This window comes from Labrus bergylta, chromosome 9 (genome assembly GCF_963930695.1).
Source record: "Labrus bergylta chromosome 9, fLabBer1.1, whole genome shotgun sequence".
In the NCBI taxonomy this organism is placed as follows: Eukaryota; Metazoa; Chordata; class Actinopteri; order Labriformes; family Labridae; genus Labrus; species Labrus bergylta.
Window position 1 is genome coordinate 5,839,365 of NC_089203.1, and position 20,504 is coordinate 5,859,868.

Here is a 20,504-nt window from a genome sequence, read left to right on the forward strand (position 1 = left end):
TTGTACAAGGAAAAGTAAATATGAGATGAGATTCAACTTTATTGTCATTACACATATACAAGTATAGAGTAACGAAATGAGGTTTGGCATCTCACCAGAAGTGCAAATAAGCAGAAAGTGCAATAGTCTGTGCTATGTACAGTAATTGAGTGCAAGAGTCTGTGCTATGTACAGTAATTCTGTGCTATGTACAGTAATTGCAAAATTTACAGATGTAGCCAAAAAAAAGTGAATTATTAGGTAAATCTGGATGGCTGGATTAATGGGATGATAAATTTACATATAAATATGTAAATTAAGTGGGCCATCCTAACATTACTGAAGTAGGACTGGTCAATTTTGAAAAACAGACAGAAGTAAATTTACATATATACTTTTCCTCTTACGACCTGGACACAGAAGTAAATAGATGTGTAAATGTAAAAATACGGAAATAATTGAACTGCATCGTCCTGATACCAAAGAAAGGTCGTCCCAGCTCCCTCAATGACTACAGACCTGTGGCACTCACGTCACGTGTCATGAAGACATTTGAGAGGCTGGTTCTCCAGCACCTGAGGACTCTGCTCACTGCTTTCCAGGATCCGTTGCAGTTTGCACATAAGAGGCACATTGGTGTGGAGGATGCTATCATCTTCCTGACCCACAAAGCCCTGTCACACCTGGAGATGAAGGGAAGCACTGTGAGAGTCATGTTCTTTGACTTCTCCAGTGCTTTCAATACCATCCAGCCCTGCCTCCTGAGGGACAAACTGCTGGATATGCACCTGCGCCCTGACATCTCAGCCTGGATCTTCAACTACCTCACGGGCCGGCCACAGTATGTCAGAGTCGACGGCTGTGTCTTTGATGTAGTGACGGGCAACACAGGAGTACCTCAAGGAACTGTTCTGGCGCCTTTTCTCTTCACTTGCTTCACATCAGACTTCAGGTTTAACTCTGGTTCCTGCCACCTCCAAAAGTTTTCCGACGACTCCTCCATTGTTGGGTGCATCACTGATGACGACGAGAAGGAGTACAGAGGACTGTTGGAGAGCTTCGTCACATGGTGCGAAAGCAACCACCTGAAGCTCAACATCAGCAAAACAAAGGAGGTGGTAGTGGACTACCGGAAGAAGAAGAGGCCCCCTGCCCCAGTCATCATCCAGGGGGAGGAAGTGGAGTGGGTGGACTCATACAAGTACCTTGGGGTACACATCAACAATAAACTGGACTGGTCTCACAACTCTGACGCCCTCTTCAGGAAGGGACAGGGCAGGATGTTCTTCCTGAGGAGACTCAGATCGTTCAGTGTCTGCAACAGACTCCTGAAGACCTTCTACCAGTCTGTGGCGTGCTGGTGGGGTGGCATCAAGACTGGTGAGGCAAACAGACTGAACAAGCTGGTGAGGAAGGCCCGCTCTGTAGTGGGTCTGGATCTGGACAGTTTGGAGACAGTGGCTGAGAGGAGGATGAAGGACAAAATCTTATCCATCCTGGATAACTCCTCTCACCCTCGACATGGTGAGCTGTGGCAGATGGGCAGCTCCTTCAACCAACGCCTCATCCCCCCCAGGTGCAAAACAGAGCGCTTCAGGCGCTACTTTGTGCCCACTACCATAAGACTGTACAACAGCAGCCTATGACAACAATAACAGTCCATCCTGACACAAAACTTCACCCCCATAAAACACTACCCACATGACCTGCTTCATTATTATCATTGTATTATTGTATTATTATTATTACTTATGTATTATATATTAGGTCAATATATATACATATATACTGTACATTCTATATATTTTTATTATATTATTATACTAGTCTATATTATATAACATTTCATTATATTACACTATATTGTTCATATTGCACTATATTATATTATACTACATTATATTATATAACTGCACTCTGCATTACTGTGGTACAACACTGCCTCTCTTCTCTACTGTTTACATTACTTGCTGCTATTTATTTATCATACCAAGTCACCTTAATCATCACTTGTCACTTTATCTTGTCATTATCTGGTCATTCTCTTCAAATACTGTCTCAGTTCTCAATTCCCCCCAGTTAACTTCAACATTCATTTTTGTACTGTATATACCCCCTGTTTTTATTTTTATTTTTATTTTTATTTATCTTATCTATTCTGTTTAATGTGTATTTGTGCTTTCTTGTCTGTGCTGCTGTAACGCCCGAATTTCCCCTCTGGGGATCAATAAAGTATTATCCTATCCTATCCTATAAATTAATATCTCAATTAATGTGGAAATGTATGCATTGATACATATATAACTGTAGAAATACGCTAATAAATGAATAAATACATGTACAAATATATAAATAGCCTTTTTCATTAACAAAGTGTATTTATTATTTATTCATTGATGTATTGTTTTCAGCATTTATATATTTATTGATGCATTTATTAAATTCTTTATTTATTCATACATTATTGTATGCATTTCTCCCAACATTTATTTATTTATTTATACTTTAGTCATTTTTTGTCCCTCATACTCGTTGCCCCATCGTTTATAAATTGGGTGCACTTGATTGTTGTTGCGGGGCAGTCCGGCTGACACGGCCTCTGGTGGAGTCTGTGATCTTTCCACCCACACTAAATGTGTAAATATTGAAACATGCGCACCTACAGTGAAGAGGGAGTTCCCACAGCATCGTGTGGTCAGAGTCATTGGCTGAAATGAGTGGCAGTCAGTTTGTAAAGCAAAAACAGACCCGCCCAGTGTCCCCGGTATGAGGAGAGAGGACGGGGAGTTTCACCAGAACAGAGAACAGGGAAATGAAGTTGTCAGACAGGCCAGCACCAGCACTTCTCTCTCCACAGCTAGTGCAGCTAGCAAGTTAGGTGACTGACGATTTACATGAAATATCACAGCTATGAAAGTCGTACGTTTGATCAACTTGTAGCTACAATTGGTGAGACGGTCACAGATCAGAGATAAGGTCACAGACGGTTCAGAGAAACTAGCGTTAAAGTGAAGGGAAGAAAGTGAAGACAACTTGCTAGCCTGCTAGCTAACCTTTAGCCACCGAGCCTCCTTCAGCTTCTCATCCAGAGTTCACACGGTGAGTCTTGACAGCATGATATTTCAGCACTTTGTTCAGTGTGTTTTCCGAGGTCCTGCCTGTCAACACACGGACACTAGTTTGTTTCTTTGCCACAGCTAACTAGGTCACAAGCTAACACAACTTTGCTTATGCCCGCATCTTATCTTTGAAAACTTGTCTACGTTAACGTTAGCAGCGTTAGCTATTCATGCTATAATGGCCTTTAAATCCTTTATAAGCCTTTACTCTTAAGTTTTTATAATCAGTCGGACAGTAAACCTAACTTAGCTGTATTATTGGTCGCCCCAGGTGAAGACTTTTCAGCCATTTTCCGACGCAAAGAGGTTACAGGAAGTCAAATAACTTTAACTGTAAAGCCATAGTGATGTGAAACAGTGTTGTGTTTACTCAGGGATTTGAAACTAGCAGCCATGCCTTTCCCTTTTGGAAAGTCTCAGAAGAGCCCTGCTGAAATAGTGAGGAGTTTGAAGGAGAATGTGGCATACCTGGAAAAGTTGGATGCTGCAGACAGCAAGAAGTGTGAAAAGGTCAGCTATGTTGTTTCTACTGTATCACATGTAACATTTTAACTCCTCGTTTTAAACACTTACTGATGCTCTAAGTCGTCGATCCTTTCTCTGCAATTAAGGTTGCAGAGGAGGCATCCAAAAATCTGGCTTCACTAAAAGAGATACTTAGTGGAACAGGTGACAAGGAGCCTCAAACTGAAGCTGTGGCTCAGCTTGCACAAGAGCTGTACAACACCAACCTCCTAATTGCTCTTATTGCAAACCTGCAAAAGATTGATTTTGAGGTAAGGAAAAGTATGTTGTTTGTACCCTAACCTTGTGAATGCAAAAAATATTGATCAAATTCAATGTATTCAGTGGGACTGTGTATGCCTGACACAAAACTAGAATGACTAAACCATCAGCACCTGCTCTATCATCTGTCTGATCTGTCTGTACTTTTTCTGGTAAAGGGGAAGAAGGATGTGGTTCATTTGTTCAGCAATATCGTGAGACGTCAGATTGGCACCCGTACACCCACTGTAGAATACATCTCTACACATCCCCAGATCCTCTTCATGCTTCTGAAAGGGTAAGTTCATCTTTTTCAGGTTCAGGAACAAATTATTTGATGCATGTTCAGTGTGTATGCTTTATATGTACAGTTATGTAAAGGGATATCATTTTGACAAAGTTCATTTTTAAAACCTTATTTGGTAAAGTCAAAGTCATAAGTGGTGCCTTGTGATTTCCTGCATTAGCCGGTATGTGTTTCAACAACTCCCAGAGGGACGAGCGTGAACATGTTGCATTCAACTGTGGGTTACACATGTAGATGACAAGAGCGATAGTCGAACGCTAATTTCACAGCTGTACAAAAAAAAAAAACCCCAGTCATTCAGCCCACTCAAAGAGCAGTATGTGTTATGGCTGCACTTCATGAGGGTCAGTCTTTGTTGGATCATGTGTTACTGTATATTCTGCCAACTGCCACTTCCAATATGGATTTGTCTGGCTGTGGATTTGAACTTGCCATGTCTGCAAAGACTACTGTTTAGCCTGATTGTAACAGAGGGACACAAAAAAGGAAACATTTTCTTTTCTTTTTTTTACAAATTCAGCCTGCGTTTAGTTAGCTATCATCAAGCAGAGCAAAGTTACCTCCTCATGGAGAATGAGGCCAGGAAATACAAAATTCATCTACGAATTAAACAGATTAAAAGGTGTTTAGAGTTGCTTTGGCTAGTTGCTATTTTTGTTTGCATTACATTAACATTGTTTGCTTTATAACTGGTTTATGCTGGAATCTGATGATGCTTATGACATGTGTTAATCCTGTGCAGATATGAGAGTCCAGAAGTGGCTCTGAACTGTGGAATGATGCTGAGAGAGTGCCTGCGACACGAGCCTTTGGCAAGGACGGTGCTCTTCTCTGAAGACTTCTATTGCTTCTTCGGTTATGTGGAGCTCTCAACCTTTGACATCGCCTCAGACGCTTTCGCTTCTTTCAAGGTACATTATTGTTCTTTCTTTCTCAGCATCTTCATACAAAGTTTTTTATCTGATATCTTGGTTTCTTCTGCTTTGTCTCAGGATCTCCTCACAAGACACAAGATCATGTGTGCAGATTTCCTTGAGAACAATTATGACAGGGTGAGCTTTCTGGTCTTGTTTTTGAACTTTGAAAAATATTTCTCATACCGTGTCTAACGTGCTTCTAAAATGTCTGACCCAGGTGTTCACAGAATATGAGAAGCTTCTGCATTCTGACAACTACGTCACCAAACGTCAGTCACTGAAGGTAAAAGCTCTCCTGTTCTGTTAAAGTGACTCATTCAGATGTGACATGAGTTAACTGTGCTCTGTTTTAAAGTGGCTAAGTTAAATGCTATGTTTCAGCTTCTTGGGGAACTTCTTCTGGATAGACACAACTTCACTGTCATGACAAAATACATCAGTCGGGCAGAGAACTTAAAGCTGATGATGAACATGCTCAGAGACAACAGCCGAAACATCCAGTTTGAAGCGTTCCATGTCTTCAAGGTGTGTATTAAACTTTTTTAATCAGTGCACAACTTAATGTTTGCTGTGAACTGAAACACATTTTTTGAAAAATAAGAGGCTGATGTGATGTTTAAAAATGGTGCTTTAAAAAGGTTTTTGTAATAATACAGCCACCTAATCGTCGAATGTAACTCTATCAAATGTGATATTATGAACCCTCTCTCCGTTTTATAGGTATTTGTTGCAAACCCAAACAAGACTCAGCCCGTGCTGGACATCCTGCTGAAGAACCAGACCAAACTGGTGGAATTCCTGAGCCACTTTCAGACCGACAGAGCAGAGGACGAGCAGTTCTGTGATGAGAAGAACTATCTGATTAAGCAGATCCGCGACCTGAAGAGGCCAACTGCCCCAGAGGAAGCTTAAAGAGGAAGGGAACACCGCTCCATCAGGTTGTACATGTACAGGTGGTGACTGGAGCTGCAGAGGGCTAAGAACGAGCTTAGAAGACATGCTTCATTAAGAGTCAATATTAACTAAAAAAAATATAGGAAAAAAAGTAATGATAACTTCCTTCACTTTTTTTTTTTTTGTTAGTGTGGATGTGGAGGTGATTTCCATCCACAGCAACCTGATTGGGCTGAAAACTGTTATTAAACCATTGTGCTTCTTCTTAGGTGATTATGACATGCATTTAGTCCCTTCTTGTAATGTTGGACCTTAAACTGTTACCCTTCTGCATTCTTTGTTGCTGGCCCCCATTCCCAGCCAACATGAGCTCTGAGGTGCTCTTTAAATCTGTCTCAGAAACGTGTCCATATTTTAATGATTGAAAACTGAAGAGTAAATATATTATTTTTCTAATGCAGCTTGATGGTTTAAAAGCATACAGTAACTTTTCTCTCTGATCATTGCTTAGTCTAACTCGATGCATAGCTTTGGTTTTTTGCCTTATTGTTAGCAGTTGTGTTGTACAGGTTTTTAAATGATCCGATATAAGGCTTCGGCAGACTGACATGGATCATATTGGCCAGGTCAGCAAATAGTTCTGGTGATTTCTGTGTTGCTGTTAGGCAAGTTTGGTTGCATGTGTGAGAGGTTGCAGCTGTCAGGAATTATCCTGCAGTGCAGTTCTTGCAGATGCATTAGCTGGCACAGGAAGAGAAAATCAAAACCATAGAGAAATCAATTTATTGTGCTGTGATTTTGAGGCCGCGCTCAGGCGAGGCTTACATCACTTAAAATAGAAACAAGGCATCAGATAATGCTGCAGGGTACCAGCCATCCATTCCCCACTAACATGGACAGCCAGGATAAACCAATTGATCCCACTTCATGACATCCACACAAACCGAGCGAAAGATCGCAATTTAATACAAGGATTAAACCAACGACTGGTTCATGAGGCTTTAAACGACGTTATTTATGCCATCTAAGGCATTTCTCATTTACGACTGAAGCACTGCAAACACCTGAAATGCAGTTTCCATAGAGGTGTCGCCAACAAGGCTGCATCATAATTATGTTACACTGTGAAACTCAAACGAGAGCACAACGTGTTCTTAAACAAAGTCGACATTTCAAAGAGTCTTTACACTGACTTCTATAAGGGATAGGTTTTCTCATTTCATTTTGCCGCTGGGCACGTAACAAACATCTGTTGTGACACCTGATTTGAGAATCCGGCAGGCTTTAGGTATTGGACTTTTTGATTTGCCCTTGCTGACCTGATCACCTGAATCATGTGTCAACACTGACATACATTCATCACACAGTTAGTTATTTAAAGTTCAAATAATACAAAGGAGAGATGTTGGCAGATGTTGAAACAAGTATGGGATATTTTAATATCATAATTGTCTGATTAAATATAATGAACCGTTTTAATAGAATACACTGCAACAGGCCTGTGATGTAACACGCCGTATCACATCATAACCCCCATGCACTGCTAAAACAAGAAACGAGTTTGTTCTGGATGACGAGCACTGAATTAGAGTTCCTCACATGCATTGCTGATCAGTTACTTAAGAAGATGTTTGTTGAAATAATGCCTTACTTCTGCCATTGTCACTAAAATGGCTAATTAGGGATTTCAAAGAATATTCTGTCTGTACGCACAGTCTTCTAGTATATACCTCATGGGATTTGAGTTTGCAAATGCTGTGTTCTCTTTCCTTTTCCCTTCATAGGCAAGACATTTGACCATTTCAAACACACGACAGTGATTCTTTTTTTTTTTTATGCACGCCTGAACTTGATGAATAAGTTCAACCTCCAACAGGGACTGCGACCTCGTTTTCACAATGGAACGCTCGATTTTTAAAATGAACTATTTCCTTTGGTGGTGCCACACAAAGGTTAATTCATAATGAATTGCAGTGTGGTACCTGGTAATAAAGTTTGCCTTATTTAAAGACATTGAATAGATCGTAATGATTATGTAAATTTCCAGACCTCTTAATTTGCTTTTAAACCAAAGTCAATATTAAAAGGGTAAAATGTACATTTCAAGTCTCGCATGCATTAACAGTTCATTTCTCAGATCCGCCTGCAGCGTGTGACATAGGTTTATTATCCTCTGCATTCTGCTTCAATGTGATCCCATGTCGATGCTTCTTTCATTAGAGATCTACCGACTACATCAAGAGTAGCTCTACAGGGGTGGTTCATTGGCTTTTAGAGAAATCTCTATCTTGTATTCCGCTCCAGGTAGTCACAAGATAGCATCAGGCCTTTATGGATCAATAAAATGATTTGAGAAATCTGCTGAGAATGTGCGCCAACATGCAGAAGTAGACTGAAGTCCTGCACACAGTACACTGTCATGCCATCCCTTTGCAAAGAAAGTTTGCTTGAGAATGTGTATTCAACATTTCAAACTTTGGTGATAGCTTTTAGTGTAACTCAATTTCTCAAACACCATGTTAATGGGTTGGACTTAACCCACATACAGAGCAGTCATTATAACTCTGACCACAAACAAACTTACTGCTTGCTGTAAAACAAAAGTTGCATAACAGGCTTTTGTAAAAGTACCCAAGATGACTGGACTGTTGTGTAACACATGACATCTATTGTAACATCAATCATCCAAAGTAGTTTTCAATCTGGAATCTTTATGTGCATTCAAACTTTCTTCAACTTTGAGTCTGGAGCCATGACCTGCACTCTGGGAAGGACATGCTGTACACAGTCGTCCCATCAGAGGGCGCTGTTGGCAACAATTGGCACCTTTGTATGAGTTGTACAAACAAAGCATTTCATATTTCTATAACCCTACCTCTAATTGTGACTATATAAATCACTGGTAATATTTTATAGACATTAAAAAAAATAATTCCTTGAGATTGACATGATATGTTTTATGATTTAGAATTTCCTGTTTCAATCTTGGTTGTGCTTTACTTTTTTTTTTTTTTTTTACTTTGTTGCCTTCTTTTATTTTCCCCCTTCTCTTTTCACTTCTGGATATTTTCCTTATTTACCTTGGGAGCGAATTATATGTACATAACTTTATAAAGGATAAAAGAGTGAGAGCATTCATGAAAATAAAAACTTTATGGAAATTGATTTTTGTGTGATTTTTAACAGATACGTGTGCACCGACAGCTTCCTGACACTTGTTTATGTGGTTTCATTTGTCACAGCTACAGGCTGCACGGTGGTGCTGTGGTTAGCGCTGTTACCTCACAGCAAGGAAGGGTACTGGTTCAAATCCCCGTCTCTGATGTAAATTGTGCCTGTAGGTGTGAATGTGAGTGTGGCTGGTTGTCTGTCTCTATATGTGATTGACAGGATGTACCCCGACTCTCACCCAATGATAGATAACGGATGACTGTTAACGCTACACAACTTAATTGAAGTGTACTTTTGATATAAATAAGTGACTCCCTTGGTTGAATTTCTTTCGGGGGAAATTCACTAAGACTATTAGTTTTTATTCTATCTTTAAGCTAGTAAATATATTTAAACAACCCTAATAAATGATTATATATCAAATATTTCAATATAGCTGAGCAGTGAAGGCCATCCTTGACCTTTGGGAACAGAGTATGTTACAAAATCAGTCATAAAGTCCTGATGGACTTTCTATAGGCTCAAATGATGAATCAAGCTAAAATGAAGAACATTGTTTAAATGTTTATGGTCCGTAGTTACACTACTGCAGTAGTGAGTAAGCAGTCACTATTATCAATATTCAATATTATCTGATGCAGCCTGTCAGTCAAATGTTAAATCTACTTTTTGCAAACGATATATAACCAAGATTTATATTTGATGTGATTTATATTGCAAACAGTGCTCAAATGGTACAGGTCATAATGTAGCTTTATCAATGTGGACAAAGTCATGAACAGCTTTCATCTTGTCAAACTTATTTATCTGGTGGTGCGAATGAATAAAGCTAAAAATAGCCCCTCCTCCCAGTAACAGTAAAGCAGTCATGTCAGCCCAGTTCAAAACACTGGAACACATTCCAGCCTACCAGGAGGTATCCAACGAGAGGCCTGTTCAATAGGCTGCCTCTCCATTGTCTGTGTGGAGATCAATTATGAGTCCTGCAAACGTATTAAAAAAACAAAGTTATGATCACACCAGGCTCATCTTTTTCTCCTCTGCTTCAATGTAACACTTACATGCAAAATACAAAGTGATTCTCCGCTTGTGAACCAACACTAGTGTTGTGAAAATAAACTCAAGATGTTGGTAGACATGATAAGACCCTCCTCCTCCTCCTCCTCCTCCTCCTCTACCACTGGCAGGCTTCATGAGATCAAACATGCTGCCTGAACAATACCGTCAGAATGGGCAGTTGAAATGTTCTTTACCTAAAACTCCACCAATCACAGCCTATAGGAGAGAAGAAAAACATGCAGTATGGGAAAGTGGGTTAAAGTTCACTCAGGGAATAACGCTGCTGCCGTCCGTTCCCACAGTGGAGGAAGAGCCATATCATCTCAGTTAAACACACTAATATAAAAAAACAAAGTTACTGAGTCATATTTCTCCACACATAAAGCAGGATGAGGGGTGGGAAGAGCTCCTGCGGACAGCGCACAAGACTGTGTGGGGGCAGGGTTTCCAGGGGTTAAAGGTCACAAGCCTCCTGGGTTTCTCTGACCAGCAAAGCCCCGAATGGTTGCAGCGAGACGGCTTCATACAGCAACCCACGACCCCAACGCTGCAGAGTCTGTGTTTGCTGGAAAAGTTTTTCTTTTTAAATGTGAATGCATCCCCAGAAGAAAGTGTACATTTGACGCAACGAGACCGAGGAACACGGTGTGTGGGAGAGGATATTTAAAGGACGATATCCGCTAAGACTGCGTCGTCTGCGCTCGACCCTCTCCCCACCCCCACAAAGAGAAGAACAACAAAAAAGATGCTCTCACAATTTCATGCATGACAGAACTTTTTGTTTGAGCAAAAAGGGTGGCAGAGAGGAGCGCAGAGGACTCAACATCTGCGGACGAAGGTACGTGGAGATGTTTTTGAGTTTTCTGCATGATGTCTAGCATTCATTCAGTTGAGTTGAACACAGTCCAAAAGATAGACTCTCTGCAGCTTCTCCTCCCTTTTCCTCTACGGTGTGACCACGTGGTCGGCAAAGCGCGTAAGAAGTGTTTGTTTTCTTTTTTTTTTTTAAAGTTATAATAATGTGAAAACTCTTATAGTTCAGGTCGTTTAGCCTCGTGGTGCTGTTGCTTACTTAAAGGGGAATACTGTGCATGCTGGATACGTCTTTTACATTAATATTCATGTATATAATGCCATTATGTAAATATTTATTAAACATTTTCATAATGTAGGCCTATCTAAGAAGACATCCTATTGTGGTTTTCATTTTATATTTGTACTCGCCTTTGTTTGAAGTATTAACACGTCTGATTCTGGCTCTATTTTCATAATCCTCAAAGTGACAAATTCACCCACCCACTGCTCACCAGTTGGTGCCGTTTGTAGACATTGCGTAACGGTATAAAAGCGGATGTGATTTCCATTGAGATGCATTATTTAATTGACGGGAGTTGACATGTTCATCGTCACATCGCAGGACGCTGTTGGCGCCACTTTGTCAGAGCTGCACACGAAAGCGCTGCGAGCACGTTTAGAAACTCCGTTTAAAACCCCCCTTTTAGAGTCTCAAAAAGTTCTCTCAGTGACTCTAAGGAGACTATTTGATACATTGTTTTAGGCTACATCTTTGTGCTCTTCTGAAGATATTGCCTGTAAGTTTTTCGCTCCCCTCGTGTCTGCTGTGCAGCGACAGCCAATCAACCTGCTTTTGAATTTCCCACAAGAGGTGAAAAGGCTCTTTGAATTGTGTCCAATGTGGATAGTTAATAAAATAAGTAGCCTATAGGCTTTACTAAAGTGGTTAGGTAAAATGGTACAACTAAGTAAGGCCACTTAAAATGAACACATTGTGTTGTTTTAGCCTCTAATCAACTGTATCCATTACAATGTGAAACTATATAGAAAAGTCTTTAATTGAAGTCTAACCTCCTAATGAAAAGAGACTTCCTCCACCATGCGGCCTCGAGTTGAACAATGGTCACCGCTGTAAGTTTAACTTTGTATAGCAGGTTTTGTCTATGTTCTTCATACCTGAAGATTAGTAGGTGTAAGGTTTGGTTTATCTTCAAGTACATCCCACTGAGCTGCTTATGAGTTACCCATGCTGCAGCATGAAACAAATATTCATGTTTCAGATCCAAATGTTTGCACTCAGTTTTCTCTGTTGATCTGTTTCGTTTCAGACACAGTCCAGACAGGAAGTGACCTGCCGGGCGGATTTGGATGTAATCCAGTGCACCCCCCCTTCCCGACCTCCCCTTCCTCTTCTGGTTCTCCAGCTAAGGTGCATCTAGTGTAGTTAGTGAAATCATTCAGAATCTACTGCCCTAGTTGCTCCTTCTGGCTGGAGTGCCTGTTCTTTTTCGGGGTATTAAACTTTCAGCCCTGAAAGCTCCTTCCTCTGTTTGATGAAATGCCTCATGTGACTTTTTGAACACCTATATAGTTTCCTTCTGCAGGTGAGACTCTCAACACTTGAAACGTTTGAGTTAAATTACACAAAGGTAAATAATTGCATTTACAAGACACCTCTTCAGTGAATTTGTCTTTCAAGCTGAGCAGTTCCAAAGTGCTCACAGTGCAGGTAGTACATACAGACCTACTGCAGTTTGTGCACTTCAGGTATTGTTGGTCACCTTCCCTCATTCCGCCTGTTTCCACCTGAAGGTGAAACTGATGGGTTCACAGAGAGTTTTGCTGGTTTGCTCTCAGCTTCTGCCAGTTTCTGCTGTGCAAATCCATGCAAAGCTCTCTGTGTCTCATACACCCAGCCAAAACAAGAGATCTTCCCTTTTCTGTTGTTCCCAGCTTTGATGAACACTTGAAAGACTTAAACTCATATTCACCGCAGGCACAAGAGAGCAGCAGTGCAGCTGTTGTTTCCCCCACTGTTGTACTCATGTTAAGGCATCTTAACATCAAATTCCTTTTGACTTTGCTGTTTGTCTCGCTGTTTTCAGGTGGATGACTTCACAATTTCAATACTTGACAAAATGAAAGAAATTGCACAGTATCCATCTGCAATCCGCCAGATATTAGGAGCAGCTACACATTTAGTAGAGTTTACACATTTGATTAGAAACACAGTGATAACCATTGTTGTTGTTTTTTTTGTATAGATGTAGGCCGACTACTATTTTTATGTGCACTCGTTTTTTACCTGCGAAGAGGGTGAGTTATCAATGTTCTCTCTGGTGTGTGAAATACTTGACGAACACTAGGTGGCACCATTTCAAATGTTATAGGCTCTTTGGAGCTCCATGGAAATAAGATAAGTTAAACTGTCCATCTAAACGGAGGATTAAAGTGTTCAGTAAAATGCCATAACTTAAGTTGGTTACGTCTGTATTTATTAATGATGTGATGAAAAGAATAAACCAAAGCTTACTATATATATATATTTGTAATTGTTCCAATTGCTTTCTGCACTGTTATAAAATAATAATAATAAAAGCGAATTTTTCAGATCCTACCCGACCTCTGTGTCATTGTCAATGTAATATATGTGCATCTCTTGGCCACATTATGCACCTGTGCTGTGTGAATTGTACAGGTACTGTGCCCTAATTGCATCCCCATAACACACAGTGCCATTTATCTAACACGTCAACAGCTCGTGCATCGCATGAATCCCCTCCTCTTTACTCTGCTCCTGCAGCCGCATAGGGCCAATGTATCAGCTAACATCACAACTATTACGAGGAGGTCTTCACACGCGCAGGTTCATGCCGTGGCACGCGCTTTTGAGTGAGCGCGCGCATGCATCTGTGGTTCGTTCATCTGTGCAGCGAGCTGAGAGTCAGTGCCGCAAGTGACGAGGGACTCAGAAGTTATCAGCATCGGAGAAGCTTCACCAAGAGGCTCAACAGAGAAGCTTCCCTGTCGCGAGGGGTTGTTGTGGACAAGAGAAAAGCAAAAGGATGCTGATCCGAGGTGCGCCCGGAGCGTCTGCCTCACCTCACCAGCGCAAACACGGGATCGTCCTGTAACTTTTACTGTGTTGAAGTAGCGTAAATCTCAGCTGAGCTGCTCTATTCTGTCCGTAAAGGGTAAAGTGCTGCTCTCCTGCCATGCGTGGTCTACCAGTCCACAGTGCGCTCTCTCTGTGCGCCTTCCTCCAGCTGTTCTCTCTGCTCGGCGGGCAAGTGCCAAACTGCCAGGAGGTGCGCACGGTGTTTCACTCTCTGCATCCGGGCTCCAAGTTGGTGCCCGAAAACCCGGTGTCAGGTAAATGTCTTCAACTTCAATCTCGTACATGTTGCCTCACATGTTATGTCCATGATGTAACGCCAACCTCAGATTGTGCACACTTACTAAAACGGCTAAAATCTAGTTTTTATTTCATCCCTGACGGTAAACACTAATCTTTAGTTCGGCTGTTCGGTGTCAAGAGGACTTCACCATCACAACACTCTCTCTAACACCACCGAACCTTTGCACTCCTGCTGCTTACACTCACAGCTAACCCACGCTCTCCATCTCTCCTGCTCTGTGAAAAGTCTGCTGGGCGAGTTAAATATCCCAAAGTGAAGTTTGTGCTAAACGCCACTTAAGTGTTAATAACAAGTGCACAGGGTCGAGTCACTCCAGTATCTACGGTGGCAAGAAATATTTCCTGAAGTCTGTCTAGCCTACTTTGAGAAATTCGAAGTAGATGTGAACACACTATGCAGGTGTTTCATGAGGGTATGCATATTCTGCTTAGTTGGTAGTGGTGGTGGTTGGGTGAGGGGGAGGGAAGGAGGTAGGTTGATGATGGAGTGCACACAAATAAAAAGATCAGCACTCTTCCTTTAAGAGAGCTGATTAATGATCTGGCTCAGGCTCTGTTGGCAGCTTCTCCTCCACCACATTGTCACAGAATATAGATTAGTGGTGTGATATGAATCGTGACCACCCTGAAAACAAATTTGCAATTACACAAACTGGATAATTATTGTTCCCCGGAGCTCAAATGTCGCTGACTGCTCCTCGGATGAGTAAAGAACACGTTTAGAGAGTTTGACTTTTAAATAAGAGAAGAAGATGCACTGAGCTTGTGGGGAAGTAGTTCAGGTCTGTGTGGGACAAACTAAAAACTAGGAAAAGTCATCGTGTTTAAAGTGGTTTACTGCTGGAGCCTGTTGCATGTGTTCTGATTGAGTATGTAAATGGAGAGCCCTCTCATGTGGCTGAATCACAACCAGCTGTACATGTTTTTGGTTTTTTTAGTGTTATCTCAGCATAGGTACTGCAGGTTAACTTTTCTCTCTATTCTTCTAATACAATTATGACACGCCTCACTTCCTCAAAGAGGTTTACCAAATCATACTAAATGTTCAGAGAACATGAAAGACTGTAACCAATCTCAACATGCTTCAAATCAAACTGCGGGAAATATCTGCAATGCACTTTGAAGAATATTTTGTCATGCTCCCTCCACCTTATTTTAAACTCCCATCTGTGGGTGCATGCAGCTCTAACCGTCGAGCCCTAAATATCCCCATGCATCCATCTTTAATCACTCCCCCTCCACCTACACCATCTAGCATTTTATCTGCCAGCCAAACGGGGAGTCATCATAGAAGAGAAATATGTAGCCTCCTAAATGCTAGGCCAGGCAGCCCAGCTGTCTCCGCACTTTCACCAGGGAATCGGTCTGAGCTGGACACCAAGCAAACACGAGAAATCAATTCACCCGTCAGCCAAAGGATAACTCGTTATGGCCAGCTCGGAGGTAGTTTGGTTTACACGTTCCCATGATGCCCATGGCGACCTTGTTGTAGATTGATTGCAAGTTTTATCAGGTGAGCTCACTATTAAGTGACTGACGATTAGGCATCACATTTATATACAAGCAGTAAAAAATATTGTGTTTAATCATGAATGATTTCATTTTAAAGCCCCTTTAAGGAGTTTTTAGCTGGTTATGGATCAGACTCTAATGAATACTGATGCTTCTACGTAGCCGATAAAAGCAGACCAGACTATCAGTGAGAAGATTTATTATTTATTTTGAATGCCTGTAACACCTGCCACAGGGTTGGTGTCACATAAGCTGATTAACATGCTTCTTACTCAGCCTTTATTTTTGTTTTCTGCAGAAATGATTCACAGTGATTGGTTCAGTTGAGAGCAGGAGGTTTTTTTTTTTCATTTCAGAGCACTGCTAATACATGTACAGGACAAGATCAGCAAGGAGATAGAAGTCACCGCTTGTCCACAGGGGTCAACAAGATCCACACCAATGAAAGTTCCCGACAGAAGCATCGAGTTTATTGAAGAAAGTGATTCTGTTGTTGGTCCCTGAGACCCCATATTTAAAACCTGATTAAAGCCACTTGGTAAGGCTAGAAGTAAATATATAAAGGATAAAAATGTGATTTTGTAATTATTGTTGTCACATTCAGCAGTGTAATAATAATTGATCAAAGCTGATATGTGATCAAATGTAAAATAACTGAGAATGATAAGAGAGAAATAAAGGCCTCACATGTTTCTTTGTAGTATTTTAGTACTTGGAATGACAAAAAAAAAATTGTTCTGAAAAAGCTCAAAGTCCCAGAGGGATCTCAAGATCTCATTACAGTAGTCAAATATAAATGTGGTTTCAGGACTCACAGCCAACACACAGACCTGCCAGAGAAAATAGCCTTGCAGAAATAATAATTTTGAATCAAAATCACTTCAGCTGATCAAGCAGGGCCTCTACTGAGGACATCAAATGACCTCGGTTGGTCATGTGAAGCCCCTTCAAATTGGCCCCAACGTTTCGTAAATAAAGGGCGGGAGAGAGGAGAGACACTAACCTTGTAAATGATGTAGAAAGGAATAATGAAGTGGCTCCAACTCCATTAAGCTGGTAGAAAATGTTTCACCGGTTGTGTATTTGTGACTGATTGAACCTGAGAGAGAGATTTTCCCTTTGATTTATTTTCATATGGATGATCTGGTGATTCACAAGAAAACAAACAAAGTTAGATGAATATGTGACAATCCAAACATTCGGTGATGCAGGCTAACCCAACAAGATTGTATTTTCTGCTTTCACTTTCCTGTTGATTATTTAGCAGTTTTTTTTGGTAAATGCATGAGGGGTGTTAAACCATTCACCACTGAAATAAACTAATATTGATTTATAGTTTCTCATGCTGTGTGCTGAACTTACCAAACGTTACATCATGGTATTCACATGCAGCGCTCTAACTGATTCTTTCCTTCAAAAGTACATTTCATTTTGTGGATGTTTCAGTGCAGATCCACTTCTCCAAACACAATGTTTATTTGTTTATCCTGTATTCTTCATTTTAAGATCAAATGCATTATCATGGGGCAACGATGTCCTAGCGGTTATGCCATACACCCTGTGTACAGAGGCTGTAGTCCTTGTTGCAGTGGTGGTGGGTTCGAATCCGACCTCGTGCCTTAACTGCATGTCATCTCCCTACTCTCTCTCTTCCCCATATGTCCTTTCTCTCTTCAGCTGTCCGATTCTATAAAGGCAAAAAGGCCCCAAAAATATCTTTTAAAAACAAAAGCATTTTCATCAACAACCCTATAAATGTGCCAGTGTTCAAATGCTCAACACTTGTTTATAGGTCAGGTGTTAAATGAACTCAGCAATCACACACACGCTGAGTATGAGAGTTAGCACATTCATTTTTTATAACTGTTAAAAAACAGATGAAAAGTAGCAACTTTTTACTCTCTGTTTAATATTTTATTGTTGATTAAAAAAGAGTGAAGTCTCATTTTATTTCTTGATAAATCATTTTCTCAACTCTAGGCTGGAGACGTTCATTCTTTTTTTTAAATTGACAAGTATTCAACTTTCCAGTCATGTTTCCTGTGCGTCATACTGCACTCTATATCCACCAGGCTCGAAGGCAAAGCTTGTACTTTGGATTTCCATAAACCCTGGCTCTCCCACTTTTGTCTTAATGAGCCAACCTTTTTTTTATCCTAACACTGTCCAAAAGCTTGAAATATGCAGCCATGTCTCATATATTAAGCACATTTTTGGTGGTGTTTTGGTCATGACTCATCCATAATACATCCTTGTCTTTGATTAAATGCAGAATAAGTTGAATAATTCTTCTGTAATCTTTAATTGTTCTGAACTTTGTGCTTGCCTAGAATTTGAGAAGTAAAAATGTGAAACAGAAAGCCGATCATGCGGTCTAATGTGAGTTCTTTTCGGCAAATTAAAGATTGATGAAATTAAAAGTTAAGGACGGCTTGCTGTGATTTCACAGAGGGAAGGATCACTTTCTGAGTGTGTGTCTGATGGAGTTGCCTGTATTAATATGGTGATATTGTGTGGAGGAGGTGGCTGATTCAGAGAGATGGAAGGCATTTGCAGGAAGGCAGAGTAGAATTCTAATAAAGCTGCATGTGTTGCCAGGGGGCAAAACACCAAAATATAAGAGCTTAGGTTTTCTCGTTCCGCCAACATGATTCAAAAGAAGTGAGAGCGAGAAACAAGATTCCAGCACAGATATGAAACAAACAAATCCTAACAGTCCTATAGGAGTATCAGTGTTTGTTGTGTCTGCAGCTGAGGGGGGTTGTAATGTGTGAGGGGAAAATGGAGACTGCGTGTCAGGTCACTACATACGTGCAGGAAACACATGAGCAGCACAGAGCACTTACCGCAGGACAAGTGTGAAGCAGCTCCATCAGTGTCCGCAGCGGTTTGAGCAGAGGATGTGGTGGATCTCTGACAACAGCAGCTTATCTGATTCAGAAGGGCAGCATCTGCAGAGTGTTTTTATGTATCTGAGGAGTCTAAGACAAATTCCCAACTCTGGTGGACAATAATGATTCTATTTTATTTTATTCTATTCTATCACATTATTTTCTATACTATCAGACTCTATTCTATTCCATTCTATTCTATTCTATACTATGCTATACTGTTCTATACTATACTATACTAAACTATACCATACTTTACTATACTGTGTTATAGGTGGACAATAAAGAATTATTCTATTCTATCAGATTCTATTCTATTCTGTACTGTTATATTCTAAACAATTATATTCTATACAAATATATTCTACCAGATTAAATTCTATCAGATTCTATTCTATTCAATTCTATCAGATTATATTCTATTCTATACTAAAATATTCTATCAGATTCACACTTCAGATTCTATTCTATTAGATTATACTCCATCAGATTCTATTCTATTCCATCAGATTCTATTCTATTGTATACTATACTATACTGTGTTATAGGCGGACAATAAATAATTATTCTATTCTATTCTATTCTAGTCTATACTAAAATGTTTTATCAGATTCAATTCAGATTATATTCTATCAGATTCTACTAAATGAAAGTGTATACTGGTATACTGGTATACTGGTATACTGTTATACTGGTATAACAGTGAAATAATAATGAATGAAACATTCTTTGTTTCTCTTTGTTTGATATTCGTGTGTAAAACCAGAGAAGGTTCCAGAGAGTTGGACTTCTCAGTAATTATCTGCAGGGTCGGGTCGTCAACAAAGAACAAACGTTCCTGCTGTTTCAGTGAGACTAGACGCGACTGATCTGACCTGAAGCCGGAGGTCTTTGTGTCGTTGGGTTGAAGAAAACTGATTTTTGAAAAGCTTCTAGAGCTTGTGTGTTTGCTGCCTCATTGTTTTTTTTTAAGATTTATTTTTGGGCTTTTTGTGCCTTTAATGCAGAGGTAGGACAGTGGATAGAGTTGGAAACCAGGGAGAGAGAGAGTGGGGAATGACATGCGAAAAGAGGCCACGGGTGGAAGCGAACCCGGGCCTCCCGCTCGAGACGAGAGTCTCAACACATGGGACGCGCGCCCTGCTGCCTCATTGTTTTTGTATAAAATCAGGAATCAGGCTCTTTCACATTCATGCTTCCAGCTTTCAATTTATTGCTCCATCAAACGACTTAAAGTAGAGCAGTGAGCCCAGCACTAAAAATACTTAAAACAATTGTAATCCCCACCAGCTAATGGTATTATTATTCCTTCCTTGTAAATCCTCGTTTCATTTATTGTTTCTACAAAGTGACACTGGATTATTTTGCCCCGGAGAGGAAGCCAAGGAGTCCCACATGCTCCTTCTCAACACCGGTGCTTTATGTATAATTTATGCTCATAATGAACAGCTTTTAACATATTCTATATCTTAACACAACTTGTTTTTTCCCCCATGGTCCCCATCATTAAACTTGCATAGTGATAGCTTTCTAATTGGTGCTGGGAATCGAAGAGACACATAGTGTATTTGTGTCTGTCCCCGTTCCCCCGCCTCTGAGTCCCAGAGCTTGTTAGAGAAGTGAAGGGACGGACTCCTGCCGTGAGTGTGCACACATGACTGTTTGAGCCCCTGCTGG

The 20,504-nt window shown here is 40.5% G+C and overlaps 2 protein-coding genes across 2 annotated transcripts in view; both read left to right on the forward strand.

Annotated features, from left to right (window-relative positions):
- Positions 1-2,756: 2,756 nt before the first annotated feature.
- Positions 2,757-9,146, forward strand: cab39l1 (calcium binding protein 39, like 1). The gene is made up of 9 exons (XM_020629709.3): positions 2,757-3,078; positions 3,473-3,608; positions 3,710-3,874; positions 4,043-4,161; positions 4,913-5,081; positions 5,163-5,222; positions 5,305-5,370; positions 5,469-5,612; positions 5,808-9,146. The coding sequence occupies exons 2-9, from the start codon at positions 3,492-3,494 to the stop codon at positions 5,997-5,999; spliced, it is 1,032 nt and encodes a 343-aa protein (XP_020485365.1). The 5' UTR covers positions 2,757-3,078; positions 3,473-3,491; the 3' UTR covers positions 6,000-9,146.
- Positions 9,147-13,813: 4,667 nt separating this feature from the next.
- gpc3 (glypican 3) overlaps positions 13,814-20,504 on the forward strand; it is a 104,619-nt gene continuing 97,928 nt past the window's right edge. Inside the window, exon 1 of the mRNA XM_020629647.3 lies at positions 13,814-14,378. Coding sequence (XP_020485303.1) covers positions 14,222-14,378 — 157 coding nt within the window. The 5' untranslated portion in view covers positions 13,814-14,221. The remainder of the gene's footprint in view (positions 14,379-20,504) is intronic.